Source organism: Aplosporella prunicola (assembly GCF_010093885.1).
Source record: "Aplosporella prunicola CBS 121167 unplaced genomic scaffold K452scaffold_44, whole genome shotgun sequence".
In the NCBI taxonomy this organism is placed as follows: Eukaryota; Fungi; Ascomycota; class Dothideomycetes; order Botryosphaeriales; family Aplosporellaceae; genus Aplosporella; species Aplosporella prunicola.
In genome coordinates this window covers 1-27,316 of record NW_022983572.1, presented here as the reverse complement: position 1 = coordinate 27,316, position 27,316 = coordinate 1, and the positions used below count along the sequence as shown (strand labels likewise).

The following is a 27,316-nucleotide window of genomic DNA, read 5'->3' as shown; positions in this document are numbered from 1 at the left end:
TACTTTTTCTATCCGCTTCAAACAACACCTCGATTCCGTTTGGCCATGACAAGCCGGGTATCTCTAACTCTACTATCCCCACCCAACTCTATCCCCTAACCCACAGCCCGCGGCTTCCTCAAATCAATCATCTCATCCGCCTCCTGCAGCCTTTTCTTCAACCACTCGGCGCGCTCGCCGCCCTCCCTCTCCGCCCACGCCCACACGGCCGCATCATAGCAGTTGACCTGGCCCTTGAGCTCCGCCCAGCCCAGCAGCGTCTCGACCTGCGCCTCGGGACAGCCCGCCTCGACGACCGCGCAGCGCAGCATCGCCGTCGACGGCTCGTCGCCCGTCTCGTACTGCGCGAGCCAGAGCAGCTCGTCCAGCGCGCGCATCTGCTGCCCGCGCAGCGCCGCAAACACGCCGTGCCGCACCGTTTCCGCCGCAGAGCTGTGCTCCGTGTCGACGCCCAGCGCCTGCCACACCAGCACGCGCAGCAGCAGCGCCTTGCCCGCGTCCCACGGCCCGCTGAGCAGCTTCTCGGGGATCTTCGTGTCCTTGTGCAGCCGCATGTACCGCGGCACGTCGTACTCCCAGGAGAAGAGATCGAGGCGGACAAAGTCGGCGAGCGGGCGCTCGTGGAACGTCCGCACCCCCTCGCCGTACTCCTCCCTCAGCGCGCCGGGGTCCACAAACTCAGGGCGGCCCTTCTTCGTCTCCTCCTCCATGAACGCGTCCACCCACGCGCGGTGCGCCCGGCTCGTGCGCGCCCGCTCCGCGTACTTTGTGAACCAGTCCCACGTGAAGAACCGGCGCGCCAGCAGCTTGCTCTGCAGCGCCGCGGCCGCGGCCCCTGCCTCGCCTTCCTCCTCATAGCGCGCATACAGCGCGCGCAGACAAAACGCCATGCGCACCTGCTCGGAGCCCAGCTTCGCGGCCAGGACCGGGCTCGCGGCCGGCAGGTCCACGTTCCCGCTCTCCCAGAACACCATCTCCAGTATTTCGACGGGCAGCTGCTCGAGCCGTGACATCCTTGCGCCCCTCCTCTTGGAGCCTTTTTCCACGCCCGCCAAGCGCGCCCGCTTCCGTCGCGCCGCCCCGGTTGTTTCGTTGCTGTTGCAGTGTGCGCGTGCGCTGCTGTTCGTCCCGAGAGATGCAGTTGTTGTCGTGCTCCCACAGCTCTCTGTGTCCCCCATCGATGGCGTCCCAGCCCTGCTGCTCACCGCGCTCGATCCCGGCGTTTGCGAAGCGGAGGAGAGGATCGGAGGGCGGCCGCGGCCCCGGCGACGACGCTTGCCTAGGACTTGTGACGGAGTCGCAGACGGAGTCGTAGAGGGAGTCGCAGACAAAGCAGCCAAACCCGACGCAGAAGGAATCGACCCCCCAGACGCGTGCTTGGACGTAGTCTTAGGCGCAGTCTTCGGCGTCGTAGTACCGGACTCCAAAGCGCTATGCCCACTCTTCCGTTTCCTGCCCCGAATCCTAACAGGCGTCAAGCCCTCTTTATCGCCAGTGCCAGTGCCAGTGCCAGCAGACTTGCGAGAAACAAAGTTGCGAGAAACAGACGAATGAGAATGAGACGACGAGCGCGAACGAGGGCGAGGCAGATGGGTGCGAGGGCGAGAGAGAGGGAGACCGCTGCCGCCGCCGTGCGAGGAGGAGGAGGAGGAGGAGGAGGAGGTGGCGGAGCTCATGGCTGGCTGGTCGAAGCGCTCGTTTGCTCGCGCGCGTCGTGTAACCGTCCGTGAGCTCGTCGCCGCAAGCGGAAGCGGAGCGCTGCGTCGGAATGTGTGCGCGCAATGGACGGAACGATTGATTGATTGGATGGATGGATGGATGGATGGATGGATGCAGAATGGATGGATGCAAATGCTATGCAAGACAGGCCAAGGCGGGGTTAAGCGCGGAGATACCTATGGTGTCGATGGAGGGTTCCGTAGAGAGAGATTTTTTTCTTTTTTTTTCTTTTTTTTTTTTTTTTTATGGGTTGGGACCCTGACGACCTACGCGCGCGGGCGCGGAGGGGAAGGTTTGCCGATGTCTGTTGTGGTTTGCGGCGGACGATGCAGCGGTGATGCGAGTGAAGTGAGCTTTGCAATTAATTACTCTTCTTCCCTTGGTAAAGACTGGTACAGGCCACCCATTCAAATGCATTCTATTGCTCAACATCTAGACGTGATACATGATACATATCCAAGCAAAACGCCAACGCTATGCAAAAGCCCATGCCGCCCCCGCCCGCGCCAGCCCCAGAGCGGTGTTTGTCGTCTATGCAACAGAAACAATCGGAGAGGAGAAGCAATCACCCAAGCAAACAACAACAACAAGCCGTCTAATGGCCACGCTCCGCGTGGTCCTCCGCCTTCTTGACCACCTTTTCCATGCTCTTCGAGTGGTCCTCCGCCTCCTTGACCACCTTCTCCGTGCTCTTCGAGTGGTCCAGTACTTTCCTCGCCGTCTGAAAGTCGGGCAGCTTCTTCAGCTTCTCCTTGCGTGCCACCGCGTCGGTCGTGTTCAAGCTCGCCGGCCCTACCGCCGCCGCCGCTCCCCCGACCGGCGGCACCCGCGACGATGGTGCCATCAGACCCGCCTCGCCCGTATCCCGCCAGCTGCCCTTCATGCTGCTGTACCGCCCGTGTTCGCCCCACATCTTCACCCGCTGCACCCGTCGCAGCTTGCCTAGTCCCGCAGACGTCGCTACTACCGTGATGATGGCGCAACACGCGCTGACGCCCCAGAAGCCCCAATCTGTTTCCTCGATGAAATTCTGCAGGTTCATGCCGTACAGGGCGGCGACGAAGGTGCCCGCGGTCAGGCCGAGCGTCCACACGGCGTACTTCAGCTCGAGGAGCATGAGCGAGTTGCGGTTGGCGTCGAGGATGGCTTTGACACTGTGAATACTGTCAGTTAAATGTGTCTGGGGTAGAGAAGGGGTTTCCCTACATTTCCTCCGTGTTGCGAATGCTCGACAACTGTTCCTCGGCCGCTTGCACGATTTCATCGGCGACCTTGTGGTAGCTTTCCAGCAACAACTCCACCTCGCTATGGTCGTGCTCTCCACGGTCCTTGCCTTCTGCCTTTTCTGTCAAATACATGTCCGCAAGGTCGTCGTCGGCCTCGAGCAGCTCGTCGAGCGCGTCTCTCACAAGGCGCGCCTGCTGCTCAAACCGACCCAGCCTCTTCGAGTAGACGAGCAGGTAACGCAGCTTGTCTCGATCAATGTCCTCTTCAAGCTCCTTCAGAACATGAGCGACAGGCTCGCGTACGCCCTCGAACTCGCTTTCAAGACCAGTTGTCACGCTGATCAGCACAGCTTCCAACGCACGAAACTCGTACGGCAAGGAGCCATTCTGCCGCAGGTCTTTCTGATTCAAACGGCCTTCAAGATCATACATGAAGGCAGACTGGGCATGTGTGTTGGTCGTGCCGTATGCGTCGAAGACCAGCACGCGGTTGTGCTTGATCAGGACGCGAAGGTGCAGGAGGTTTATGAGAATGGCGGAGGGTCGGATGAGGATGTGCGGAAGCATCGAGGAGTCGATTTTGCGAAGATCACGGGGGAGAAGACTGTACTGTATGCGCCGGAGTCGATTAGCTGCCCGTTCATTGCTCTTCAATGCCCAGCAGGCTTACCTTGGCAATGAGCTCGCTTTTTCGAAACTCGCCGCTGACCAGCGTGACATTGCCGTTCTCGTCAAACTCAGTACAGCGGAGCCTGAGCTCGTTGATCGGCCTAGGCCGTCTGATACCACCCTCGTCCTGGGTATAGGTGTTCCGCGGTGGCAAGTCATCGGCGTGGAGCTTCGACGCCGGCTTGCGTCTCCCCAGCCACCTATCCCAGAAGCTTGCGAGCGACTTGCTTGATAGCCTCCGGAGAGGCGTATGCGCATGGTGCGGGCCGGGCAGCTCGGGCGCGGCTGCGAGACGGGAAGCAGGTAACGGGGAAAGGCGCGACGACGAGCGAGCAGCCCACGAAGACTGATATCTCGCGGGCGACGCGAACGGCGAGCGCAGCGACGAGTCGCCGACGAGGGCGGTGGTGGTGGGAAAGCTGGCGCGGGCTTTTGCGCAGTATTGCGGAAATGCAGATCCGGCGGGCGAGCAGAGGTGCGACTCGGTCTGGGCGCGCAGAAATCTCAAGAGAGCCGGAGACGGAGCTGCGCCATGGCGGAGGGGGATGGGCCTCATATCTCGTGACAGGAGGTTCAAGGGCGGGCCATGCAGGTGTCGAGGGGCTTTTTTTTTTTGGTGATGGAGATGGCTGGATGGCGAGCGGCCGGCAGAAAATCGCGAGTTGCGAGCGGAAGCTGCAGCCCTACAATCATCATACTTGGCCACTGCGCCAAAAGGCCTGGCTACCCGGTCACCTCGCTCTGCTCAACTAACTTGACCTCTCTCGCCAGTCGGAGCTTGGTGGAGCCATTGCGAACAGCTCACGCAGATTCCACCCACAGCTCACGCGGTTTGCTCGGTGAAAGGCCTCCTTTCTTGCCTCGCTGGGAAGAGAACGCGTAAAACACCATCGCGACACGTCGGATTTTCACTCTCTCTTGTCAACTCGAATCGCGTTTCTTGTCCTTGTTTATAAGGAGTCAAGAGCAAAACGATATCCGGGTGGAGTACTCTCTCTGACCGTCCGGGGATTGTCAGGGTCTTCTCCGTCACTACCTACAATGCAAAAAAAGTCTACGCCACACCGGAGCAGACACTGCCCGGCCTCACGGATCTCGAGCCCTTCAAATCTCCCTCCAATGCCATTGAAACGTAAGCACACCTCGACCGGAGTCTCGATGCCGTTTTGATGCCGCGACAAACCGAGCACCCTTGCTTCCGTGGAGCCGAGACTATGCCTGGCCTGGTTATATACCGTGTCGCGGAGGTCCAACAGGGGTCCCAATCACTGCGGCGTAAAACATCTCAGACATGTGCCCGTGACTAGGACTTGACCACAAACAAAGAACTACTTCCGTGCCTGCAGCATCTCTCCACTACTCATCTATATCCCGCCCCACCCTTAGGCCTACCATGCCTCCTCTTTCTTATTGTCCTTGTTCTGCGCCTGCCGTCTGGTCTGTCTGTTTGTTTTCTTCCTTGACAGTTGATACAGTATTGCATTCATTAACACCATGACGGATAACCGCAAGATTATTGTTATTGCAGGCATCACCGGAAACCAAGTACCCCTCACTGGGCATGTGAAGCACAACCCTCTCTAACACCACCCAGGGCGGCTCAGTTGCAAGGACATTCCTCTCCGACCCCGTCCTGCGCAAAGAATACCGCATCCGCGGCATCTCCAGAGACCCCTCTTCCCCAGCTAGCAAAGCGCTCCTCAACTCCGGCGTCGAAGAAGTCGTCTACGCCGACTTCCAAACCCCCTCCTCCAGCCTGGATGCAGTCTTTGCCAATGCGGCCGTCATCTTCAGCGTGACGGACTTCTGGGCGCCTTTCACAAAAGCGATAGACGAAGCATTCGCCGCATTTGGCTCCTCGCCCTCGGACCTCCTCAAGCAAGCCAAAGCGCGAAACCTCCGCAGCGACCATGTCTTCCCGCATCCCACGCCCGGCGAGCGCGCCTACAACCTCGAATATGAACAAGGGCAGCACATTGCCGACGCAGCCGCGCGCGTCCCCTCCCTCGAGCGCTTCATAGTCTCGACGCTCAACAGCCCGCGCAAATGGAGCAACAACGACGCCCGCTTCTCGCGCCTGTGGCACTACGAGAGCAAAGCCGACATGGTCGCGTACGTGCGGTCTCAGCACCCGAGCCTCGCCGCCAAGTTGAGCACCCTCATCATGGGCGTCTACTACACGAGCTGGCGCTTCTCGCCGCTGCTGATGCCCGCCCGCTCCCCCGAGGGGGGCTACCGGCTCGCGCTGCCATGCAACCCGCACCGCGCGGTGCCGCTTGTCGACGCGCGCCGCGACACGGGCGTCTTCGTGCGCGCGCTTTTGCGCGCAGAGCCAAACGTGACGCTTCTGGGCGCGTCGGCGGAGGTGTCCTGGAGCGAGTACATGGGGGTCTGGGGGCGGGTGCTGGGGGTCGAGAAGGCGGCGTTCGAACAGGTCAGCGTGCAGAGCTTCGACGACGCGTTGCCCGGCGGCTATGGGCTGGAGCTGGCGGACATGTTTGCGTTTATGGGCGAAGTGGGGTTTGACGGGGAGGATCCGGGGGTCAGGCGGAGGGAGGAGCTGGGCATAGCTGCGGAGGTTACGCCACTCGAGCGGTTTATTGCTGAGGAGGATTGGGGGGTTGTTGGGGTTGAGAGGGCGGGTAGATCCGCTTTGTAGTGCGGTTGCGTGGGGTCGTGTTTACGGTCGCCTAGCGCTTGCTTTTATTTGAATTGAGTATTTTCCCGTTGCTAGAGTAGGTTGTTTGTCGGCACCGGATAATTTGCCCGCCCCCTCTAGATAGTTTGCTCACTCCACGTGATAGCATCTACAGAATCATACAATATATTTTCTACTCTTTAAAATCATAGGTCTCTATATCCTTATAAGTACCTTTACACCCTTTAAATATTTTATTTTTATACCTTCGTAGATACTCTAGTAGTCGTATATATCTATACCTCTATACTCTCGTAGTATACCCTACTACTTATATATTTTTACTTTTATATAGTTATATAGTATCTATTAGCTATATTATAATAGTCTATTATAACTAACTAAGAAATATTCTATAGGTATTATAGGTTTTACTTAAGATATAGTTACGACTTATTATAGTTCTAGACTATAACATTAAGGGCGTACTTAAAGCTAAACTTCTACCGCTACCGAATTAGAACTAAACGATCCTATCTACGAGGGAAGCGGTAGCAAGGATATACGAATGCGCGACCTAGAGGATGAATGTTCAACTTGATTTCAAGACGCCTGCACGCCCTAGCCTCGAATACTTCCATGTATGTCCGAGCTCTCGTATCGTGGCTTTGTCGAAGGCAGGCTGCATGGTGCTGGCTCCGCCCTTACCCCCCCAACCCACCTTCATCTTCACACACCACACACCACGCTACTCTCTACTCACCACCATTCCACCACAGTAAAGCGCGCCACCATCCGCCTTGACTAACACTCACCACCACCACCGCAAAACAACAACTACACTTTATGCTGGACACCCCTCTCAACACACCGCCTTCTACCTACTCCGTTCAAGCGTGGCAGCTAGGTAGATTGGAGACTTCTCCCCACGCCGTACAAGACTGTTTTCCCCTTCGTCGTAGCGACCTAGGGACTGCGCTTCGCAGCGCCCTGTTTTATCCTCAACCGCTATCCCACACAAACTACAATATCTTTCCTCCCCGCCCTCTCCCCCTTCGTCTTTGACCATACGCTGCCCTTCATCTACAAAGCTATAGACCACTCCCTCCATGCAACACCACACGAACAAACCAAGACCTGTCCAGTCACTCCATTCCCATTCCCCGACAAAGACAAAGATGAAGCAACCAAACAATCAAATCACACACCAGAAGACGCACACAACACACTACACAACATACACACCTCTAGCAAAGAACCAATAGGTATGAATATGAACCAGAATGCTCGCCTAAGGTATCTAAGTCCGCAAGCAAGAGGGTATCGCAGTGCGCACTGCACTACCTGCTCTGACGATTGTCCCGAATGCAAGCTATAGCCATAACCATAACCGTCTCCATCCGCATTCCGCTTCGCACCAAACCCATATAATGAGCACCGCCACCCATGACCAGCAGAAGCGGCAGCAGTCCATTTCTCCACCCCATCCAACTCATAAAGGAAGTAGGAGCCCGCACCACAGCAACTCCCATCAGTAGCTATCGTATCCATCATCGTAGCCACGACGACGACGATCCCGACCATAAGAGTACGTCCTCCTGGCCATGCTCCTCCGGCTCTCGCGCCTCCCCTGCGCCTCCGCAGCTCCGATCCCACCAACGGCTGCGCCGACCAACGTGCCAACACCCCCGCCAGCCACACCGTTAGCGAGCAAGCCGCCCGCAACCGCGCCCGCCGCCGTCGAAGCAACGGCTCTGTCACCGTCGTCAAGCCCGTCGATCTGGCCTGCGACCTCGTCGATACCCTCTTCGATGCGATCATGGACGCTGTTGCGGATGGAGCTGCGGCGCGAGTTGGCGCTCGACGACTGCGAGCCCCCGACACGAGCCGGGCGGTATGGATACTGCTGGCCGGCGGCCGGGTTCGTGGCTATGCTGTGGCGCCGGTTGCGCTCGCGATGGTGTCTATGGCCGCCGCTGCCTTGGCTTATGCTACCGGTGCGGGAGACAGGCAGAGAGGTTTGCTTGTAGGGTGCTGGAGCATAGCTGGGGCTGTAGTTGGGCTGGTAGGGAGAACTTTGTTGCGGAGTGTATGGGGGCGTGTGTATACCATTCTGGTAAGGGGCCGGGGCTATAGCGGGTGGTTTGTGTCCGTAGCCGTAGACGTTGCTGTGAGGGATGTACTGGTTTGGGTTGTAGCCGCGAGATTCCACAGAAGACGCACGTGAGGAACGACTTGGAGGCGGGGGCAAGACGCGATTAGGACTACTGTAGTGACCATCCTGCTACTGTAAGTGAGAAGATCATCTGAATGATATCTGGAACACTCACATGCTGTGGAACTACGGGAGAAGGTGCCGGAACGCGTGTGTTCAGTGGTAAGGAATGAGGACTAGGTTGCTCTGAAGACGCCAAGGGGTGGGCCGGTGAGTAATCCGCAGGGTTATGAGGCCGGGCAGGCGAGTAAGTCGTGCTGGCAGGTGCAGATTCGGCATGGCCGACGACGGGTGGAGGTGGGAAGTAAGGAGTTGGATGCTGGCCGCCTAGAGTTCTTGACATGTCTACTTTGGGAGGAGGGAGGATGTAGCCGTCGTCGAAGCTGTCACGGTCTTCCGAGAGCGACCTGTGTCGGCGCCTTCCTTCGCGCGCCCTGTGACTGTCGCCATACCGGTGATGTCTGTGTCTGTGGCGACGACGCTCCCGGTCAGACTCCTCGTCGGTATGATCGTAGTCGGTGCTGTCTTCATCCGAGTACTCCTCAGGGTACGGCGACCTCTTCCGGTTCCTGCCCTCACTCTGGCTCCGGTATCTGGAGGATCTGCTCTTGCTCTTGCGCCTGCTGTCGTGTTTATCTTCCTTTGGTCTGAAGTAACCACCTGGGATAGCCTCAAAGAATCTATCGGGGATCTTCTCTGCCCCGTATGAGAGCGCCTTCAGAGCCAAACCTGCCATGTCGATGTCAAGTATGGCTGCGCAGGGATATGGTGAGAATGGTGTGGGGGTTAGCTCGGGGGAGCTAGCAGCGATGATGCGGCACGGCTAGTGGATGGCGCAAGGACCCTGCAGGAAGAATAGACGTTGGGTAGGTGTAGGAGGAGGAGCAAGAGGGAGAAAGGCGGCCCGGGTATTAATAGTTGGGTGCGAGTGAGGCGTAAGCAGAGCATGGGCGTTTGATGAAGGCCGAAACGGAGCGGAAGGAAGAAAAGCAGAGCTGGCGGTCCGCCATGTCGCAGTTTCCTTTCATCGCGATTGGGGGTGACGTCACCCCCGGCTTCGCGGGAGAAGCTGGAGTGGCTAGGTTCCGCGGCCGTTTGCCCAACCTCCCCGTCGTATACTTCCATGATCTTGCGATGCTTCGTCATCTCCCCGTTCGTCGTCATCCCAATCCTTCCAGCTGCCCGGGCCCGCGGCTCATCATCCCGCGAAAGCTGGGGAAGGCCGACTGACCACTCCGTGCCACCACCGTCGCGCCCAACGGCGCACAGATGCTCCACGAGCTGCCAACGCCCAGCATCATCAACTTACCCACCAAGGAAATTCCTCGCTCCCACCTAGCCAATGACATCTCGATCCGACGACAGGGCCTTGCCAGGTACTCGTGCGACCCCAGCCGGAACCATGACCGGCTCTTCGTTTTAGCTACCTCGCCCCACATCACGACGGGTATACGCCTTCACCAATCGCCAGTAGACGCGTATGCCGTTTAATGCAAGGTTGTCTTGGTCACGCTTCTATTTTGTCCTTGTCTGCCTACTGCACATCGTGACAGTGGCACCACTGCCAACCTTTCCGCCCCTATACGCTTTTCTCCCTTGCATCGCCTGCGTCACATGCCCTCGTGAAAATCTCCGTGTCGTGATATATTCCAGGGAACAATGCCGTGCCGCTGCAGTGCTCTTGAAGTCGAAATTGAATGGAATTGACTGGCTTCTTCTACTTCCTACCTATCAAGCCGACCACTATCTAGAGACCATTTTCGCATCCTGCAAACTAGGCCTTGTTCAATGCAAGGGAATGACAATGGACCGGGAAGGCAGAAACTCGCTACATACAGAGTCGTCTCGTTCCGGCATGCAACCCTCCCCTTTACTGTGGTTCCACTTCTAGTTGATGACAATGACCTCATGCATGCCCTCGTCATCGTCCAACACGATGACTTCTTGGTCATCCTTCTCGACACTCTCAACAACTTCTGGAAACTCAGAGAGCATTCCAACATCTTCGTCCTCGTCGTCTATCAGGATTGCTGAGAGCATATCTCTTCCCGCAAGGTCTTCTGGACCATTATCGTGCTGCACTGAACGACTCGAAGAGAACGTCTTCGATGACTCCAGTGAGTTCTTAGCATCAGTACCTTCATCGTCGATGAGGATGGCATTTGTTTCGTTGTATCCATCCAAGCCGACCCTACCCAGCGGGCTCTGTGGCGACGGTGGATCTAGCGGAAGCGTGCGTGAGCTGGCGGCACTAGGAGGCGAGGCCGGGCGAGAGACCGTGACAGAACCATCCCATCCCAACACCTCCCGCTTCAGCTTCTTAGGTGTTTCCTGCTCATCGATAAGCGACATGGAAACACGCCTCTTCGGTGTCCGCAAATTTCCGAACATGGAGTCCGCTGCGCGACGTCGCAATGTCTCGAGGCTGGGCGTGGGACTTCCGGGGACAAGTGTGGGTGTGGCGCTTGCTGAAGGAGTGTCAAAAGGCCTTTGACGTTGACCCATTTTGGCGGGCCCAGGACATGGACCCATGTTGGTGGACCCAGAACGTGGTGATTCGGACATGTCTCCAGAATTCCCATCTACCTTCTCCAATACCTTGATACATTCCTGGTATAGGAGCTTCATGACCGACGGCGGGCAAGCATTGCCGATCTGCCTCTTGATTGAGGTCTTTCCTCCTTCGAACTTGAAGTTCCTCTTGAAGCCCTGCAACAAAGCCAATTCGCGGAGCGTGAAGTCCCTGCGGCCGTTTGGATGGTACAGATCCGGATCTCCGTTTGTAAGAATGGTTCTCTTGAGGGGTTCATGTGCATTGTAAGGCGCGTATGAGCGGGCTTTTGTCTCATAGATATCGTGCAAATCTAGGTTCGGAGGGAGATTGCCGATGGTGTCATGAATTGTCCTAAAAGGGATGAGGCCTGAGCCCGGTTCTCCGTGGGTCGGTTTGGGGAAGTTGGGAAGCGGAATGCCTGGTCTGTGAAGAGTTAGTATGGGTAGTCCACAGGAACGACAATTAATAACCAAGAGGCACTTACGCAGTAGCAAATATCACCAACCGGCGGCGAGGTTGGGCGAGGCCGAGCTTGTTAAATTCCAAGATTCCCCAACGGATGTTGTACCCTTTGCGTTGGATCATGGCCAACAAGCCCTGGAACCAAAGTTCATGTTTCTCATAGGTCATCAAGCCAAAAGTCTCCTCCAAAGTGACAATCCTGGGCTTGATCTTCTTGATCAGCTCCTCCACACAGAAGAGGGCCGCGGTGTTCTCTTCATCGCGCTCCACGGATGGATTGGTGTTGGCGGGCGAATATGGCTGACACGGGGGGCTGATATGCAGGATATCAACATGCCGACCGAGCAGCACCTGCTGAATGAAGTCTTGGGCGCTCATATGATACACCTTGGTTGTCGGGAAGTTCACTCTTGCCGTTGCGACGGCATCTTCGTTATGGTCGAATCCATATACCACCAGCAAGCCTGCTTGACGAGCACCACTGCTGGCGCCTCCAGCACCCATGAACGTGTCTGCCATTGTGTATTTCCTAGCTTTTGAGGGGTATTTAGTGACATGCGGACCGTTGTTGTTATCGGCAGGAACGGTAGCATTGCCACCGATATCCACATCAACGCGGTAGCAACCCGGCTCTTTGAGTGCTGCGTCGGTTGCGTCGTCTTCGTGCGGCAAGAGAGGGCGTAGTATTCCATGGTAAGGTTTGCGCCGATTTTTGGCACGTTCTCCGGGTGCGTAGATCGATGCAAAAAGATTGCGGCAAACGAGGTTCTCGGTTTCATAAATTTTTTTCTGGTGTTTCTTTGCGTCGGCACCCGTCGAAGAAAAGTAGCGATGTTCCCTGAAGCTCTGCTCCGGGAAGGGGCGGCTGGTTAGTACGAGACGCCGCTTTTTGACAACGTTGCCAAGTTCAACTTCCTCAAGTCCTTGCTCATACCAAGGACGAAGGTCATCCTCGTCGAATGACACAACCAGATGCACTTCGTTGAGTCGCCTTGGCAGCGCCGGAGCGAGAGACTTATCCCGTTTGAATAGTAGACCGCGCAGTTTTATGTCGTCGGTCTGTACGTCCTCGATGATGTAGAATACGCGCATAAATGTTCCATTGTCAAGTTCGACAGCGTCTCCCGGCTTCACTGTTGAAGCTCTGGGGCCTTTTCCCTCTAAATCTCGGTCCAGGAGCCGGCACTCTTTCGCGTAGATTTGAGGGAGGGCGATCGGAGCGTCACGGAAATAGCTAGGCCCTGGGGAAGCGCTGTCCTGGTCGTCTTCTTCTAGGTCGACGAACTGCCTTAGTTCCTGTGCTAGTGGGTCTGGAGCGAATATCAGTAGAGGTTCACTTGATAATTCAAGGGATTGTTAGTGAGCTTACCAGCATGACCGAAGTCGTCGCCGTCGTCGACATAACTCATGGTCACGACCTAGTGCTTTGCAAACTATGGCAGGGAGAATCAAAGATGACGCTATGGTGGAGAGATGCGTGCAGTGTCCGATCTCTGACAAGGATGTTGAGAAAGCGTGATACGATGGAGTCTAGTAGCAGCCTGACATCTTGTGAAGTTGCCGAGAGTCGTAAGGTGGGCATTAGTGTCTGCGGGATGGGACAGTTTTGACGCAAGGTGAAGTTGTAAAGCTGTACTTTATGGCAAGCAACCGTCAGACTGCGCGACGAAGCCCGCAGAATGATTGCTTAGTAGTTACAGTGACAGTAGTCGTTGGGTTGTTGCAAGGAATGAAGAAGACTAAACGTTGAGTGCAAGGTGGGATGTGTGGAGTTGAAGAAAGCCTGAAGGAAGTTGTAAGTGTTGCAGCGATTGGCGCCAAAAGAGCGCCCAAGTGAAGTGAAGTTGATTGTTTACGTCGCTCTCAGCATCTGTCGGCTGAACCTGAATTTAATAGCGAACACCTGCCTGAGCAGTGAAGATGGGCGAAGCGAGATGCGGATGAAGGCCACTTGACTAGGACATCTCAGGCAGAAGCATGTTGCTGAAGCGAACGGAGGTTGGGATTGAGAAGTGCAACTAGATGTCGGCGAAGAAGAAGGATCGCGCTAACCTTTTAGGGCGGTGGTTGTGTTAAGGTCTAAGGTGCAGTGTGAAATAGCAGAGGCGCTGTCGGAGCAGGACAACAACGAAACAACGAAACAATGAAACACATTTAACATTGGTAGGGTATCCTTGATAGTTAGAGGTACAGCAAGATAAATCTTTGTCCTCATGATGCCATGGTCTCGTTGACGATAGGCATTGTATGGTGGATGATAGTCACGGGTGGATGCATGTACTGAAGTAGCAAATAATGTCTGACACCGTCAAGAGATAGAGAAAGACACAAGCAGGCTCCTCTTTGTCTGGCTACAAGCATGAGTCCTGGATACAGGTAAAAGGTTTTGGAGCGCATACATACTACAGATATCTTGATTGGGTTTCTTCTTCCACTGTACAAGCATCACTCGCTCGACGGTGACGGCCGTCAACAAGCACAATATGTCCAACAAAGAAAGGAGACGCACGGAAATCGAAATGCCATTGAGGGGAAGCCAGAGACTAGGAAAATGACCGGATTGCGAGCCGACACTGAGCTGAGATGGCACGGCAGCAACGGATGCAATAGAGGAGTTATTCGGGAGTTCGGCCGAACCCTGGACGCGACAGCAGTCAGCGCGCCAGTCATGGACGCGCAAAATTCGTGACACAGCGCCAAGCATGACTCACGCGGATAACTAACCGATCACGTGCACACAACGGCCTGTGAAAGCGGATATTATCTAAGCCGAGCGCCTCTGAGCCAATGACAGGGCTCGCACGTGCATCGGCGGCCTCCGATAGAGCACTGTTTCCGCCGTCGTCAGGGCTCAGAAACGCAGATTTGGATATAAATTGATGGTGTTGAGTCCGTCTCCGAGGCATACAATGCCCTATTACACCTAGAACCGCTGTCTCGGATGGCGTTCCTTCGCTCCCAAGCTCCCAAGCCTTCGCCCAGAGTTTCTTGCATGCCGACGGCAGCCGAGATTGACCCTTGGCGCCGGTATCGCGCGTGCGGTGGCCGGCTCTTAAGCCTTTTTCTCCCAGTTTTGACGGGACCTAACACCTAACAAAATGGCATCCAACAATCCTCACTTGCCTTGGGCTACCACGGTCTCGCCTTCTTGTCGCGACCGTGCTATCGATCAAGCCACGGCCGCAATTCCATCCTGAGCCGCTCCCGCACTTTTGTTTGCCTCCAGCAAACTCGGCATACAACCAAAGCGTAGTCCGGTAAGCATGCCCCGCCTACTTCCTCCTTGTACTCTTACCCCTCTATGATGAATTAGTGTTTTTTTTTTTATAGATGTTAGACTTCCTAGCTCAAAGCTGCGGAGAAACCACATTCTGATCTGTCTTAAATTTCCCATCACATTGCAAAAACCATATCGGCTGTACAGTCACTGACAACCCAGCCAGCAGAGACACAGAACCAATTCCTAGGCCACAATGTGCGGTATCATCGCTGTCATTCACGCGGATCCGCAGTCCGCCACTGCCGCCGTCGAGATTCACGACGCGCTCTACCTCCTTCAACACAGAGGACAGGATGCTTGCGGCATAGCTACTTGCGGCCATGGTGGACGCTTCTACCAGTGCAAGGGCAACGGCATGGCCTCCAAGGTCTTCCACGATGGTGCGAGGGTTGCGGACCTGCCCGGCTTCATGGGTCTTGGTCACCTCAGGTACCCCACCGCTGGAAGCAGCGCAAACTCTGAGGCGCAGCCTTTCTACGTCAACAGCCCTTACGGTATCTGCCTGACGCACAATGGTAACCTCATCAATGCGCCGGAGCTCAGGGCCTACCTTGACAAGGAGGCTCACCGTCACATCAACACCGAGAGCGACAGCGAGCTGATGCTCAACATTTTCGCCAGCGAACTGAACGAGACCGGCAAGGCTCGCGTCAACGCCGAGGACTGCTTCTCCGCTTTGGAGAGGATGTACAACCGCTGTGTTGGAGGCTGGGCCTGTACGGCGATGCTTGCTGGTTTCGGCCTGATCGGCTTCCGTGACCCCTACGGCATCCGCCCTATGGTCATTGGCTCTAAGCCCTCGGAGACTGGTCACGGTATGGATTACATGATGGCTTCGGAGTCCGTCGCCCTCACGCAGTGTGGTTACAAGACCTTCCAGGATGTCCTGCCTGGCCAGGCCGTCATCATTGAGAAGGGCAAGGAGCCCGTCTTCCGTCAAGTGCACCCTCAGAAGGGCTACACGCCCGACATCTTCGAGTATGTTTACTTTGCGCGCCCTGACAGTGTCATCGATGGCATCGATGTCGATGAGAGCAGGCGGAACATGGGCTACAAGCTCGGTGAGGAAATCCGGAAGCAGCTGGGCCCGGAGGGCCTGGCGGATATTGATGTCGTCATGCCTATCCCTGAGACCTCTATTACCTCTGCTCTGTGTGTTGCCGAGGCTCTTGGCAAGCCTTATGTCCAGGGCTTCGTCAAGAACCGGTATATCTTCCGGACCTTCATCATGCCTACCCAGAAGTTGCGGCAGAAGGGTGTTCGCGCCAAGCTCAACGCCCAGCCTTTGAAGTTCAAGGGCAAGAATGTCCTGCTGGTTGACGACAGTATCGTCAGAGGCACGACGAGTCGTGAGATTGTCAACATGGCAAGAGAAGCCGGCGCGAGGAAGGTGATTTTCACCAGCTGCGCACCGCCTATTACGTATGTACAATTTGTCCCAGACGAAGAGACATGATACTGACATCTTTGCAGCAACGCTCACATCTACGGTATTGACCTTGCGTCTACCTCTGAGCTGATCGCACATCACCGCAGTTCTTCGGAGATTGCCGACCTCATTGGCGCAGATGCTGTGATTTATCAGAACCTTCAGGATCTCGAAGCCGCTTGCGCTGCGTTATCGCCCCGCGACCAAGATACGCAGAAGTTCGAGGTCGGTGTCTTCTGTGGCAAGTACGCCACGCCTGTTGACGAGGACTACTTTGACCGGCTGGAGCGTATCCGCGGTGAAAGCAAGAAGCTCAAGGTCTTGGAGAGCGCCAGGCAAGCCATCATGCACGGCGGGGCCACCGAAAGCCAGGTACGCATGGCCGCCAAGGGCGTCGAGGTCGACAAGCATGGAAATGTCATTCCTGCAGAGAACTCGGAGGACGCCATCGACAGTGCTCCGGTCAACGGTACGAATGCTCGTCCCGACCACTTTGAGAGGCGAGGCACCGAGGACGAGGCGCGGGTCAAGGATACTCAAGACATGGCCCTCCATAACATCAACGACCACGCATAGTAGCAGTGATGACTGGAATGAACTAAACGACGAACACTGCATGGGATTGGTTTCGGAGTTGGGTATTGCGCATGCGGGTTGACTGGCATTACACTACCTCTGGCAATGTTTCTTGATCACGCCCTTGATTGCTTAAGCAGAACGCAAATGGGATCAGTCCCTACCAAATATTAGCTTGTCTGGATACCTAGGTAGTTAGTTTTCAACACTTTGCGCACGCGCAATGCGAAACAACGTTCTTTTAAGCAAGAGAAGCCCAGCTATATATCTACTGAAAACGAAGCTTCTGGGTTAACACCGCTCCCAAGTCACGTACGCACCAGCAGAGCGCGTGCATCGCGCAAACGCGTCGCTAGAAGCTTCGACGCACCCAACCTTGACTTCCGTCTCGCGCCCAACTCTATCTCTATCTCCAACCCCGCCACCAGCACACCCCACCAATCGCCTCACTCGCGCTCGCCCACAATGCCAACCACAGAACCTACTCCCGCGACCACCATCGCAGACGCAGACGCAGGCGTAGACGCAGAAGCAGAGGCCGACGCACCAGCACCTTACACCGGCCCTACGCGCGCAATCCCCTTCTACTTCCACATCCCACCGCACAGCAGCAGCACCACGACCTCCTCCACCACCACACCCACCACCCTCGCCCCAACCCCAGCACAACGTCTCACGCACACGCACGCAGTGCCTCTCCCCCTCCTAAGCTCGACGCCCAGCAACGCAGACGCAGACCTCTTCATCGCGACGCTCAGCGATGCGCTCGCGGCGCACAGGGACGAGTGCTTTGGGGCTGCGGCGGCGGAGTGCGAGATCTGTGGGGTGGGGAAGGGGGATGTGCTGTTGACGCCGGTGTCGTTTTTGCATGTTGGTGATGGTGGGGGTGAGGTGGAGGGTACGAGCTTGGATGAGGGTGGAGAAGGGAGGGGTGGTGGTGAGGGCGAGGATAAGGATGCAGCAGAGGGCAAGGGAAAGGCTGCGGGGAAAAGAGTCGATGTGCTCGTGACGCCGGTGTGTGGGCGCGAGACGTGCGAGGTCCTGGCGCGGCAGAAGGTGCGGCGCGTGGTGGAGGGGTTGCAGACGCAGCAGGCGGGGGAGGGGCAGCAGCAGGAGCAGGAGCAAGAAGGCATGGAGCTGGGCATCAAAGAGGGCCCGGCCGATCCGCGGTGTAAGACTTGCGGGAGGACGGAGGGGACGCGCAAGTGCACCGGGTGTGGGCGGGTGAGGTATTGTGGGCGCGAGTGCCAGAAGAAGGATTGGAAGGTGCATAAGCGGCTTTGTGGGGGGTTGTGAGTGGGTGGGTGGTGGGGTGGTTCAAGACGATAGGATGCACTGAGCGTGTTGGTTGTCTACCTATGGCTTCATTGCTGCTGGAAGGATGGAAGACGAATGATCGGCCAGACAAGACTGCCTACCTAGACATCGCTGGGATGGTCCCTGGATGATGGACAGCCTACGATCAACCGCGGATCCCAACCGGCTGCTCCCGCATCCAATGCATACCAACAAGCACCCACGCGCCTTTCCCCGCTAAATCAGCAACTCCAACACCGATCCAATACTGCAGCACCCGCAACCGCATGTCCGCAATTACCATCCTTCTCAGCGTTACCGAGTATGCACACACATACAATCCAATTGCGAGGTCAGCTCAGGCCAGACCAGACCAGACCAGCCCATCCCAGCCCTTCCTTCAATACTCCATCCTCGACCCCACGCACACACAACCGAACGCCCCCACCCCCGATCCGATCCGGCCAAACCAGTCCAACCATCCAGGCCCACAAGCTCAAACAGACACCGATCTCTGCGCACGCAATCTTACACTCCCGATCCCTTCAACCACGCTCTCCCTCCTATAACAACAATTACCGCCCACGCCGTCGGCGCAGTTGGTTACTCCTGTAGTGCAACCACGCCTCCTCCAGGGACAACCAACCTCCGCGCTTCCGGCGCGTTTGAGCGGGTGCCGCGTGGAGTGAGATCTTGGCTTCTAGGCTTCTTACCTCACCACGCCACGGCTGACCTAACTTACGTCCCCGACCCTTGGGCTGACGTCCTCTATTGGGCTAACGCTCCCTCTCTCTCGAGCTAACGCTCCCTCTCCCGCCCTTCCGCTCTGCGCGCCGTGCCGAGAGCGTGGGCGTGGGCGTAGGAGGCGTCAGCACGTCATCGGCTCTGACGCATCTGCTGCCGATGCGGTGCCGGTTCCGCTGGCTCGGGGACCGGGCGTTTGGGACCGGACGTTTGGGATCGGACGGTTCGGCAGGCTGGATGGGTCGGGGATTTCTTTTTGGGTGGGTGAGTGAGTGTGGAGGAGGGGTGAGAGGGCTTGGCTTTGGTTTTGGGATGGAGGGGAGAGGAGCGTGTTTTTATGTCCTTTACGCATCTAACAACTTCCTACCTATAGACCATAGACGACGCGCCTGCACTGCACTGCCTCGCCGCGACTGACTACTGCCTGCGTATCTACATCGTAGGTAGGTACTCACTCCCTCGCTCATCCCTCCGTCCATCCGTTCTCCGCCGGAATAGACGGCCCAGCTCACAGCGCACAAACGACGTCACACACCAAACCATACCAAAACAAGCAAACCGCGCGCCCAACCCCCGTCTGCAGACGGACCGGAACCGGAAACCTCTCGGCTCCGACGGAGTTACTGTAGGTATGGAGGTAGGTAGGTAAGGGGGCAAGCATGGGACAGGTAAGCAAGCAAGCAATCAACCAGCTAGTCAACCAACCAACCAACCAGTTGGCCAACCAACCAACTTCGGAGCATTCCCGGCGTGCGATCTATCTGTCTCAGCTGCAGCCTGCACGTCATGTGCTGTGCAGCGCGTTTGCTTTGTTTTGTCTGTCTTTGTTTTGTTTTGTTTTGTTTTGCTGCCAATATGGACTGATCTGATTGATCCGGGGGGGCGTGGTGTGTGGGCTGAGGTAAGGCAGACAGGCAAATTTGTGGGTATGGATGTAAGGCTAGGCGCACGCGGGCAGGTTACAGCGAGAGCTGTCAGGCGCTGTTGGTGTCGGTGTCGCTGTTGTGTCTGTATGTGTGTGTGTGCACTTACTTACTTACCTGGGTAATTTACCTGCCTGTCTACGGTAGGATTCTAGAAGGAAGAGTGGAAGAGTGGAAGAGTGGAAGAGTGGGAAGAGTGGGAAGAGCGGGAAGAGCAGGGGTGGTTGTGCGGCTGGCTGCCGTTGATACAGTCAGTACCCAGACAGGCTGATAAGCAGCCTCCAGATGAGGCGAGCCAAGGCAGTGCAGCTGAGATAATGGCAGGTTAAATAAAGGCGTGCTGTACTTATAGGGTCGCTGGCTTGACGTGATGTGAGCAGAGCGACTGCTACTCACACTTATGCTTTGATTTTATTTGATTTGACGCGCCAGGATACACTGGCGCGATGGGCTGAAGTACATACGATACCAGCAGAAACCCGTGGCGCAAAGGCTGCAACGTCCGAGTGGTGCGCAGAGAGGGATTTGAAAGGGAAGGAAGGGGTGATTTGTCAGTGGTGCTCGTACGAGGCCGTGTTGGGTGTGTATGTGTGTATGTACTGCTTGCTTGCTTGCCTGCCTCGTGGGGTCCGGGTTGCGAGAATCGGATTGTATGTACTGTACTGTACCTATTTTGTCGGTGACCCGGGCGGCCGTGAAGATGGTAGACAGGTGAGGCTGGCGGGGGCGGAGGGGACATTTTGCTTTTTTTGGGGGCACAACGACAAGCAAAAGTCGATTAAAAAGAGAGAAAGCAAGATGTGCTACAAGAATAGCGCGGGCCACAGCTGGCGGGGGCGGTGCACGGAGCACCAACTCTATTTTTGTGTTTCTGATCGCTCTGACCTCTCACGCTCACGTCTGACTCCGCCGCCCCGCGCGCCGCCGCGATTTGGGGTCCGGCCATCCCTGCTCCACTCGCACTCTCACGCACACACAACACCAACATGCCCCGGGCCTCGGGCCCGGGCCCAGCCGCATTCTGGCGGATCCGGAATCCAAGTAGAGGCGCAGCGTTTGCGTCAGAATCATGCTGCTATCTTGGACATGGCATTTCGGCGACTGATATACAACCCTCTTTCCGCCCGCGCGTTACTCCAATGACCCTCCTCCTTAAGACGTCTACGTAAGTGCGTAAGCCCGACTACCTTTCGTGGCGTCTACTTTGTCCATTTCGCTCTGTTCTCTCTCCAACCATGGCGTCCGAAGACTCCGCACAGCCCACCTGCTTCGTCGCCGCTCGTGCCCAGGCCATTCGGAATCATCTCCCTGGTCGCCGCATATCAGCAATCCAACGGCGCCCCGACTCGGTCTTCAGCCGACGTGGCATCGACTCCCCGGTCCAACCCGTCGAGCCCTTCACCATGCGCTTCCCGGGGGCTAAGCCATGTGACCAGCAACGGGCGCCGTCAAGGAGGTGGAAGTCCAAGAAGGCCCAGTCTCTGGCCTCTGAACGGAAAGGTACCATTCTTCGCGCGGTCCCGCAGTCACCAGACCTCTCGAGCCTCCCCTCCACCGTGCCATCGTCCGCTACGCAATCCATTCCAGACTCTATAAGCCTCGCTGTCGCCGGAGCCGGCATGGACCTCTCGCCAAATGAGGAAATTCTTCTCAATATCGGCCGGACCTCCCCGCCCTCAGCCAGTACGCCGCCGGTGAATACACCGTTTTATCACCCCCATCGGTCCCTTCCTCGCAACTTCTCATTCCCTAAACTGTCCCCGACATCACCAAAGAAAGACAAGAAAAGCGCGAGGAAAAGCGAAGGAGACAAGGCCACCATCGGTGTTTGGCGCAATGGGAAAGCACATTGGGAGGGGGAGCCGCCTATCCCTGTGGTGAAGCGCCCTCAGGATGCATTCGCCGCTGAACTGGACTCGACACCCCTGCGGCTTGAAACGCCTGCGAGGGAAATGACACCGGCTCAGAGGAACCAGCGGCCCAAGATCCAGGTCATCATCCCCGGTGAATGGCGCAAGAGTCCTTTCGATACGCGGGATCGCATTGGACCGCCTCCTGCTCAACCACCACCACCTCCTCCTCCTCCGGTTGCGAACAAAAGGTCGTCTGAAATGATTGCTCCGTCTTCGGCTGCGAAAAATGCCCGAACTCAAACCCGCAAATCAGCTCCCCCAAGGCCCAGGCGAGAACCCGTGGAGGTAACGGTGCCGGTGTACCTCGAAAAGGTTCAGGATCAACCAGGGAAATCACCTGAGCACTGGCCATCTGTCTCGAGCTCGTCAAACAGGTCATTACATGAAAAAGATGCTGGATACGGTTCGTCTAACTACAGTGGTAGCGGCAGCGGCAGCAGCAGGACCTCCATTACCAGCCTCGAAGACAATGGAGAGCCCCTCGTCAAGCCGCAACCGACTCTCCTCGGAGTAGGCCGCACGGGAAGCCAGGCGTATTCTATTATTACTCCAGCTGCGGCGGGAATTTTCGATGACGCTACGCCGGTTGTCACCGCCAGCCAACCTGCAAGCCCCGTCGACGCCGCCGCCATCGCCCAGCTGAACAAACCCCTTCCGGCTGAACCCGAGGAGGCAATCTCCTTCACTGATCAAGATAAGCCAGCCTCTGCAAAGCTGCACTCGAGGACGCACTCATCATCACTTCCGAATACGGCAAGACCGACGACGTTGAGCAGACGAAACTCCAGGCGCAACCCACGCATCTGCGTGTCCGAGTGTAGCGTGGCGCCCGCTACCGAGAACACCACGGTTCCCCACGTTACTCCTCCGAGCCCAACGCTTAGCGAAGCCGAGACGGCGCTGGAGAAACATCTCAAGAGCATCCAGGATCGCAATCCTCCCGAGAGACATGACGTGTCGATGGGTCGGAGTCCGCCCGGAGCCACCCTCTTGGCGCCACCAGCGCCGCCACTCCCGCCAAAGTCCAGCCGGCGGAACAGAATCGTCTCGTTGCCCGCCGGCAGCGCGGCTCGTGTACCTTGGAGCAATGTTGCTACACAGCAAGTAAGGACACGCTCTGTTAGACTTCCTCCTGTGTCTCCTATCGTGTCTCCTTCCGTTTCGTTTCTGAAGAAGCGCACGCCACGTCAGCATTTGAGTCTTGTCATACCGCGTACTGACCATGCCAAGCATGTGACCGTTCGTCCAACGTCGCCCGCACCGCTGGTGCGGGACATCTCCCCCAAGGTGGCCGAGACGATCGTCCGCAGCATCCTGGTGAACGCGCATACGCTCGACGATCTCTTCAACACTGCACTCGTCAACAAGGGCTTCCATCGCATCTTTAGGCGCAACCAACTAACCCTCATGAAGGACGTTCTGCGCAACCAATCAGCGCCGGCGTGGGAGCGGCGCGAGGCCTGCCCGCCTTACGAGGAGGAAGTCGATGGTAAGGGCAAGAGCTGTGAGCCTGACAGCGCGTACCCCAGACCCGAATACACGCCCAAGACGTACTTTCACCACTACAAGAAAGACGCGGAGGTCATCTCGTCGCTGAAAAACCTCGTCCTGAACCGGTGCCAGACGTTCCTGCGGCCGGAGACGGTCATGGCCCTCACGAGCGCTGACGCTGACCGCTCCGCCCGTATGGACGACGCCTTCTGGCGCATCTGGAACTTCTGTGAGATTTTCGGGTGCGGCAAGGGCCGCGAGGACGACATTACGGGCCAGACGGACTGGCTGCGCGGCGGGCCGCTGGTGCACCAGGCGGGGTGCCGGGCGACGATCTTGAGCGGCGACTCGATCGACGATAGCGGCACGCTGCTGAACGCGTCGGAGCACTTCGCCATGGGCAACCCGGGCGGCCTGTCGGCCGAGCAGCTGTACGATATGACGGAGGTCTGGACGTGCTTGGGCGTGCTGGTCTCGGTGCTGGAGGGGCACTCTGACCAGGCGCGCCGGTACGGCGTCTTTGACGCGACGGACGTTCGCGGCGGCGACATTGACGGCGAGGAGTTTATGCTGCGTAAGCCCATCCTACCTCGACACTATCAAAACACCCTACTAACTCCTCCTAGAAGAATGGATGTACTACATCCTAACCCTTGGCCTCGGCCCCGTTCTTGCTATCGCCTCGTCGCCCACGCCCTTCCACCTCGCAGCCACAAACGGATGGGCGCACTGGGCGCCGCCCGCGTTCGGGGGCTCGCGCGCCTGCTTCCTGAAAGAAGCCGTGGCACGCGTGTACGAGGAGAAGATTGCAGCCATGGCGTCGGGCGCGGCAACCAACGCGGCCGCAGCCTCCCGCCTCGAAATGCGCGAGGTCAGCCGCCAGCGCGTCGCCGCGCACCGCGCAGAGATACGCCAACGCCGCCGCGAAGGCGCATACGCGACCGTGCGCATGAGCATGGAACGCCCCATCAGCGAGTGGGAGGGCGTGTTCACGGCGCTGGGGGCAAGGACGCCGTCGCCGCGCCCGCAGACGCAGATGCAGATGCAGATGCAGCCAAGGCAGCTGTCGCTGCTGCTGCCGGACCTGCCCGAACTCGAGGGCAGCACCCACGCCAATGCCGTGCCCAACGCTGCCCGCGCTCGTGCAGAGGCAGACGAGCGCGCCCGCGTCCGCAGGAGCATCGGCAGGCGCGAGGCCCTTGCCCAACAGCAGCAGCAGCAGCAGCAGCGCTACCAGACCCTCAGCGAGGAAAAAGAATGCGGCGGCCTGCTCGCGGCGCCGGAGCCAAGGGAGCTGCATCCTGCCTTGCGCGCGGATTCGGACGCTGAGCTGACGATGACGCTGCCATCGGCCTCGACGTCGATGTCGACGCTCTCGCCCTCTCCTCCTTACGACACTGCTCCGCACGAAACCGCTCCGCACGACGCTGCTCCCTACGACGCCGACGCGTTCGCGTACGTGCACCCTGCGCGGTTCGCAGCGCAGGTTTACGCGCCGTCTGGGCTAAGGAGCGCAAGAGCGAGCTATGATAGCGCGAGCGGCAGTGGAAGTGCGAGCGCGAGTGGGAGCGGGAGCGTAGCTCTAGGTCTCGGTGTCGGGACTGGTGTCAGGGGGACTGTTTTCCCTGCGCCTCCGCGCGGCAACGGCAGTGGCAATGGCAATTACGCGCACGGGTACGCAGAGTCGTACGCTCCGTCCGCCGACGGCAGCGCGTACAACGCCCCGCCGTCGACGGCGAGCAGCGCGGCGCTGCCGGCGTGGTTTCTGCCGTCGCCTCCTCCGCAGGGGCAGACGCAGGGGCTGGGTGGCTACAGGGAAATCCACGCGCACCCGCGCCCGTACCACCAGCACCAGCACCATAACCAACACTATAACCACCACCAGCGCCCCCGCACGCCCAGCACAACATCCCTCACAACCGCGCACTCGCTCTCCACCACCTCCTCAACCACAACCCTCAACCCCTCCACAACAGTAAACCCATACCCCTCAGCCGCAGACCTCGCCGACGCAGACCCAGCCACCAACAGCGTCGAGCGCGCGGTCGCGAAAATCACGGAAATGGGCTTTTCGGCTGAGCAGGCGCGGTTTGCGCTCCGCAAGACGGATTTGGGCGATGGGTTGAGGGTTGAGAGGGCGGTGGAGGTACTGTTGAGTCTGTAGTGTGTGGGTGGGCGGGGGATGGGTAACATGGGTTTTCTTAGGAGGGGGTAAAGGAGGAAAGGGACGGAAACGAAAGGAAAGGAACGGAATGGGAAGGGAACAGGAGTTGTTGCTGTCGTTTACGATACCCGATTTGCTTTTGTTGTTTGGTTGTTTGGTTTTTATGGTTGGGTTGCTATGGCATCGGCTATGAGCGCTGTTGGTTGTGGCGGTTTGGTTTGGTTGGTTTAATGGTTTTGGATTGGGTTGAGGTTGGGTTGAGAGGGAGATTGAGCGGGTAGGGAGATGAGAGGAGGGAGAGAAGGGAGGGGAATGAATGAATGAGTGATTAATAATTTGATAAGTTGAGGAATGACATGGTTTCGTTATGTAACGCTGCTGCAGCGCAGTAGGGATGGCGATGGCGAAACTTGTGGCTTGCGTTCGGTGCAATGATCAGAGCAGGCAGTGCAGTGCGGACAGCGAAGCCCTCCGACTTGCAGACTTAGATACCTATTGATTCCGCTGTGTGTCTTTTGGTGTGTGCTTGCTTGATTATGTACTTCAGTTTGATGTTTTCGAGGATGGCTGACGGCTGTTTTTGGTTCGTTAGTGGTGTTTGTTGCATTGCACTACACGGCATTGGCCTTTGTTGCAGAGGAGGTAGGTAATTAAGTGGATATTCACTCATGCATGATAGAATTATCTGTCTTTCCCTTTCCTCTAACCTACCTACAGTATATCCTTCGCATGCGTCTCCTCCGCCGTTTCTCAACTCCTCCATTTCCTTTCCCTCACTTTCTTTCCTCCGGGTCCGTCCATTTCGTGAGCATAATATCGGGGGTTAGAAGGCAGATAGGCGGCCGGTTCTTTAGCGTTGTGCTTTGGATATACATACTGCTAGGTTTGGTCGTCTACTGGGTCGGTGTCGTAAGCTTTGGTGGTGGGTTGTGAGTGGGGAGGGGGTGGGATGTGGGATGTGGGATGTGGAGGTTGGGCTTGCTTTCGTTAATGGTATAAAACCATGCAAGCCCCAGCTTTGCCACGCCGTCGTGCATGGCTCTGGAGAGCAAAGTTCTAGAAAGATCGGAACAGGAGAATGGGGTAATGTGGGGAGAAGTAAGCATACTAGCCGTCACGCTTGAAAGGGTCACTACAAGTTGGTATGGCGAGAGGGGTGGGCAGTATTGTCGTTCTGCGTCGGTGATGGAGTGTGTTAGTTAAAGTAGATGATGGTGGGCTTTACTGCATCGTCATGGTGGCGGGCAGAGAGTAGAGAGTAGTGAGTGGGTCTGGAAGGTGTGACTGTGTGTTATGGTTGATGAGCTCTTTTGCAGCTTTGTAGAAGCCAGAACCCCTGTACTGGTAGAAATCAACTTGCTAGTCATCTTTCAGCTCTTGGTGCGTCGGATTTAATTCTTGTGTAGTGTATCCCTGTGTGATGCGTCCTTGTGGTAGGCTGTGTTTTATACTACACCTCGTTTTAGAAGCCTGGGAGGGACTGCGGAATCGCGATTGCGTTGGGTCGGTGCTTTAGGGGCTTTTTGAGGGTGCTGGGTATTGTGCTTGATGAGTTTTTTGATGCTGTGTACTATTATTTTTAGCATTTTTTGGATGGTACGGGGGAATGATTGTTTGGGAAAGCGGATAGATACTTTATCTGGGGCTTTTTAAGTGCTCTTTGGTTGGAATAGTATACTAGGGATTGAGTATTGAAGCCGCGTATATACTGGTTTGTTATATAGTCTGGTTCCGGGATGTATTTCTACAGCAGTTGGTCACTGAAGAAAGGAGGGCGTGGAAAAGCGGTTTATAGAGCGTGGAATGTCAGAAGCTTCTTAAGTGTTATAGTGTTAGCTATTATTCTGTCGTTTCTTGCTTTGCCTCTGCTAAATACACTTTGAATTTCAAGAATGTACACGAAGATTCTAAACTATACAAAAAAAAAAAAAAAAAAAGCAAGTTGTGCATGCACGTCTCCTAGGCTATATAGCATGATTCCTATGAATACAACTAACTAGACACGCGATGAAGTCCT

At 56.8% G+C, this 27,316-nt stretch overlaps 9 protein-coding genes across 9 annotated transcripts; 4 read left to right on the top strand and 5 right to left on the bottom strand.

The window, feature by feature from the left end:
- Window positions 1-9: 9 nt before the first annotated feature.
- K452DRAFT_292280 (uncharacterized protein) lies at window positions 10-1,964 on the bottom strand. The gene has a single exon (XM_033541342.1). The coding sequence runs from the start codon at window positions 1,674-1,676 to the stop codon at window positions 96-98; it is 1,581 nt and encodes a 526-aa protein (XP_033392273.1). The 5' UTR covers window positions 1,677-1,964; the 3' UTR covers window positions 10-95.
- On the bottom strand, window positions 1,949-4,229 carry K452DRAFT_279756 (uncharacterized protein). Its single transcript, XM_033539430.1, has 3 exons — window positions 3,616-4,229; window positions 2,926-3,554; window positions 1,949-2,873 (listed from the first exon to the last, which is right to left on the bottom strand). Exons 1-3 carry the CDS (start codon window positions 4,168-4,170, stop codon window positions 2,315-2,317), a joined length of 1,743 nt encoding a protein of 580 aa, XP_033392272.1. The 5' UTR covers window positions 4,171-4,229; the 3' UTR covers window positions 1,949-2,314.
- An 822-nt stretch (window positions 4,230-5,051) lies between these two features.
- Window positions 5,052-6,412, top strand: K452DRAFT_353875 (uncharacterized protein). Its single transcript, XM_033545852.1, has 2 exons — window positions 5,052-5,159; window positions 5,209-6,412. The coding sequence occupies exons 1-2, from the start codon at window positions 5,109-5,111 to the stop codon at window positions 6,271-6,273; spliced, it is 1,116 nt and encodes a 371-aa protein (XP_033392271.1). The 5' UTR covers window positions 5,052-5,108; the 3' UTR covers window positions 6,274-6,412.
- A 1,882-nt stretch (window positions 6,413-8,294) lies between these two features.
- K452DRAFT_128279 (uncharacterized protein) lies at window positions 8,295-9,290 on the bottom strand. The gene has a single exon (XM_033535262.1). The coding sequence runs from the start codon at window positions 9,201-9,203 to the stop codon at window positions 8,517-8,519; it is 687 nt and encodes a 228-aa protein (XP_033392270.1). The 5' UTR covers window positions 9,204-9,290; the 3' UTR covers window positions 8,295-8,516.
- A 1,757-nt stretch (window positions 9,291-11,047) lies between these two features.
- On the bottom strand, window positions 11,048-12,593 carry K452DRAFT_214904 (uncharacterized protein; the record flags this gene model as incomplete). The annotated part of the gene is made up of 2 exons (XM_033536231.1): window positions 11,048-11,444; window positions 11,506-12,593. Coding segments are annotated over 2 exons (1,485 nt in total), but the record flags the coding sequence as incomplete, so codon positions are not given.
- A 2,363-nt stretch (window positions 12,594-14,956) lies between these two features.
- On the top strand, window positions 14,957-16,768 carry K452DRAFT_302632 (uncharacterized protein; the record flags this gene model as incomplete). The annotated part of the gene is made up of 2 exons (XM_033542619.1): window positions 14,957-16,185; window positions 16,237-16,768. 2 exons carry the CDS (start codon window positions 14,957-14,959, stop codon window positions 16,766-16,768), a joined length of 1,761 nt encoding a protein of 586 aa, XP_033392268.1.
- A 377-nt stretch (window positions 16,769-17,145) lies between these two features.
- Window positions 17,146-18,226, top strand: K452DRAFT_128238 (uncharacterized protein). Its single transcript, XM_033535261.1, has one exon. It carries the CDS (start codon window positions 17,234-17,236, stop codon window positions 18,062-18,064), a length of 831 nt encoding a protein of 276 aa, XP_033392267.1. The 5' UTR covers window positions 17,146-17,233; the 3' UTR covers window positions 18,065-18,226.
- A 1,840-nt stretch (window positions 18,227-20,066) lies between these two features.
- K452DRAFT_128219 (uncharacterized protein) lies at window positions 20,067-20,718 on the bottom strand. Its single transcript, XM_033535260.1, has one exon. The coding sequence runs from the start codon at window positions 20,468-20,470 to the stop codon at window positions 20,120-20,122; it is 351 nt and encodes a 116-aa protein (XP_033392266.1). The 5' UTR covers window positions 20,471-20,718; the 3' UTR covers window positions 20,067-20,119.
- Window positions 20,665-25,688, top strand: K452DRAFT_292272 (uncharacterized protein). Its single transcript, XM_033541341.1, has 3 exons — window positions 20,665-22,748; window positions 22,875-23,709; window positions 23,762-25,688. The coding sequence occupies exons 1-3, from the start codon at window positions 20,967-20,969 to the stop codon at window positions 25,297-25,299; spliced, it is 4,155 nt and encodes a 1,384-aa protein (XP_033392265.1). The 5' UTR covers window positions 20,665-20,966; the 3' UTR covers window positions 25,300-25,688.
- The last annotated feature ends 1,628 nt before the right edge of the window (window positions 25,689-27,316 follow it).

Bases quoted from the DNA above. Each gene is read 5' to 3' on its own strand.
- K452DRAFT_128279 (XM_033535262.1), bottom strand. From the start codon at position 9,203: ATGGCAGGTTTGGCTCTGAAGGCGCTCTCATACGGGGCAGAGAAGATC.
- K452DRAFT_292272 (XM_033541341.1), top strand. From the start codon at position 20,967: ATGGCGTCCGAAGACTCCGCACAGCCCACCTGCTTCGTCGCCGCTCGT. The intron at 22,749-22,874 runs GTAAGGACACGC...GACCATGCCAAG, and splicing joins GCAATGTTGCTACACAGCAA to CATGTGACCGTTCGTCCAAC. The intron at 23,710-23,761 runs GTAAGCCCATCC...AACTCCTCCTAG, and splicing joins CGGCGAGGAGTTTATGCTGC to AAGAATGGATGTACTACATC.
- K452DRAFT_292280 (XM_033541342.1), bottom strand. From the start codon at position 1,676: ATGAGCTCCGCCACCTCCTCCTCCTCCTCCTCCTCCTCCTCGCACGGC.
- K452DRAFT_128219 (XM_033535260.1), bottom strand. From the start codon at position 20,470: ATGTCCCCTCCGCCCCCGCCAGCCTCACCTGTCTACCATCTTCACGGC.
- K452DRAFT_279756 (XM_033539430.1), bottom strand. From the start codon at position 4,170: ATGAGGCCCATCCCCCTCCGCCATGGCGCAGCTCCGTCTCCGGCTCTC. The intron at 3,555-3,615 runs GTAAGCCTGCTG...CGGCGCATACAG, and splicing joins AAAGCGAGCTCATTGCCAAG to TACAGTCTTCTCCCCCGTGA. The intron at 2,874-2,925 runs GTAGGGAAACCC...CAGTATTCACAG, and splicing joins ATTCGCAACACGGAGGAAAT to TGTCAAAGCCATCCTCGACG.
- K452DRAFT_128238 (XM_033535261.1), top strand. From the start codon at position 17,234: ATGCCAACCACAGAACCTACTCCCGCGACCACCATCGCAGACGCAGAC.
- K452DRAFT_353875 (XM_033545852.1), top strand. From the start codon at position 5,109: ATGACGGATAACCGCAAGATTATTGTTATTGCAGGCATCACCGGAAAC. The intron at 5,160-5,208 runs GTACCCCTCACT...AACACCACCCAG, and splicing joins CAGGCATCACCGGAAACCAA to GGCGGCTCAGTTGCAAGGAC.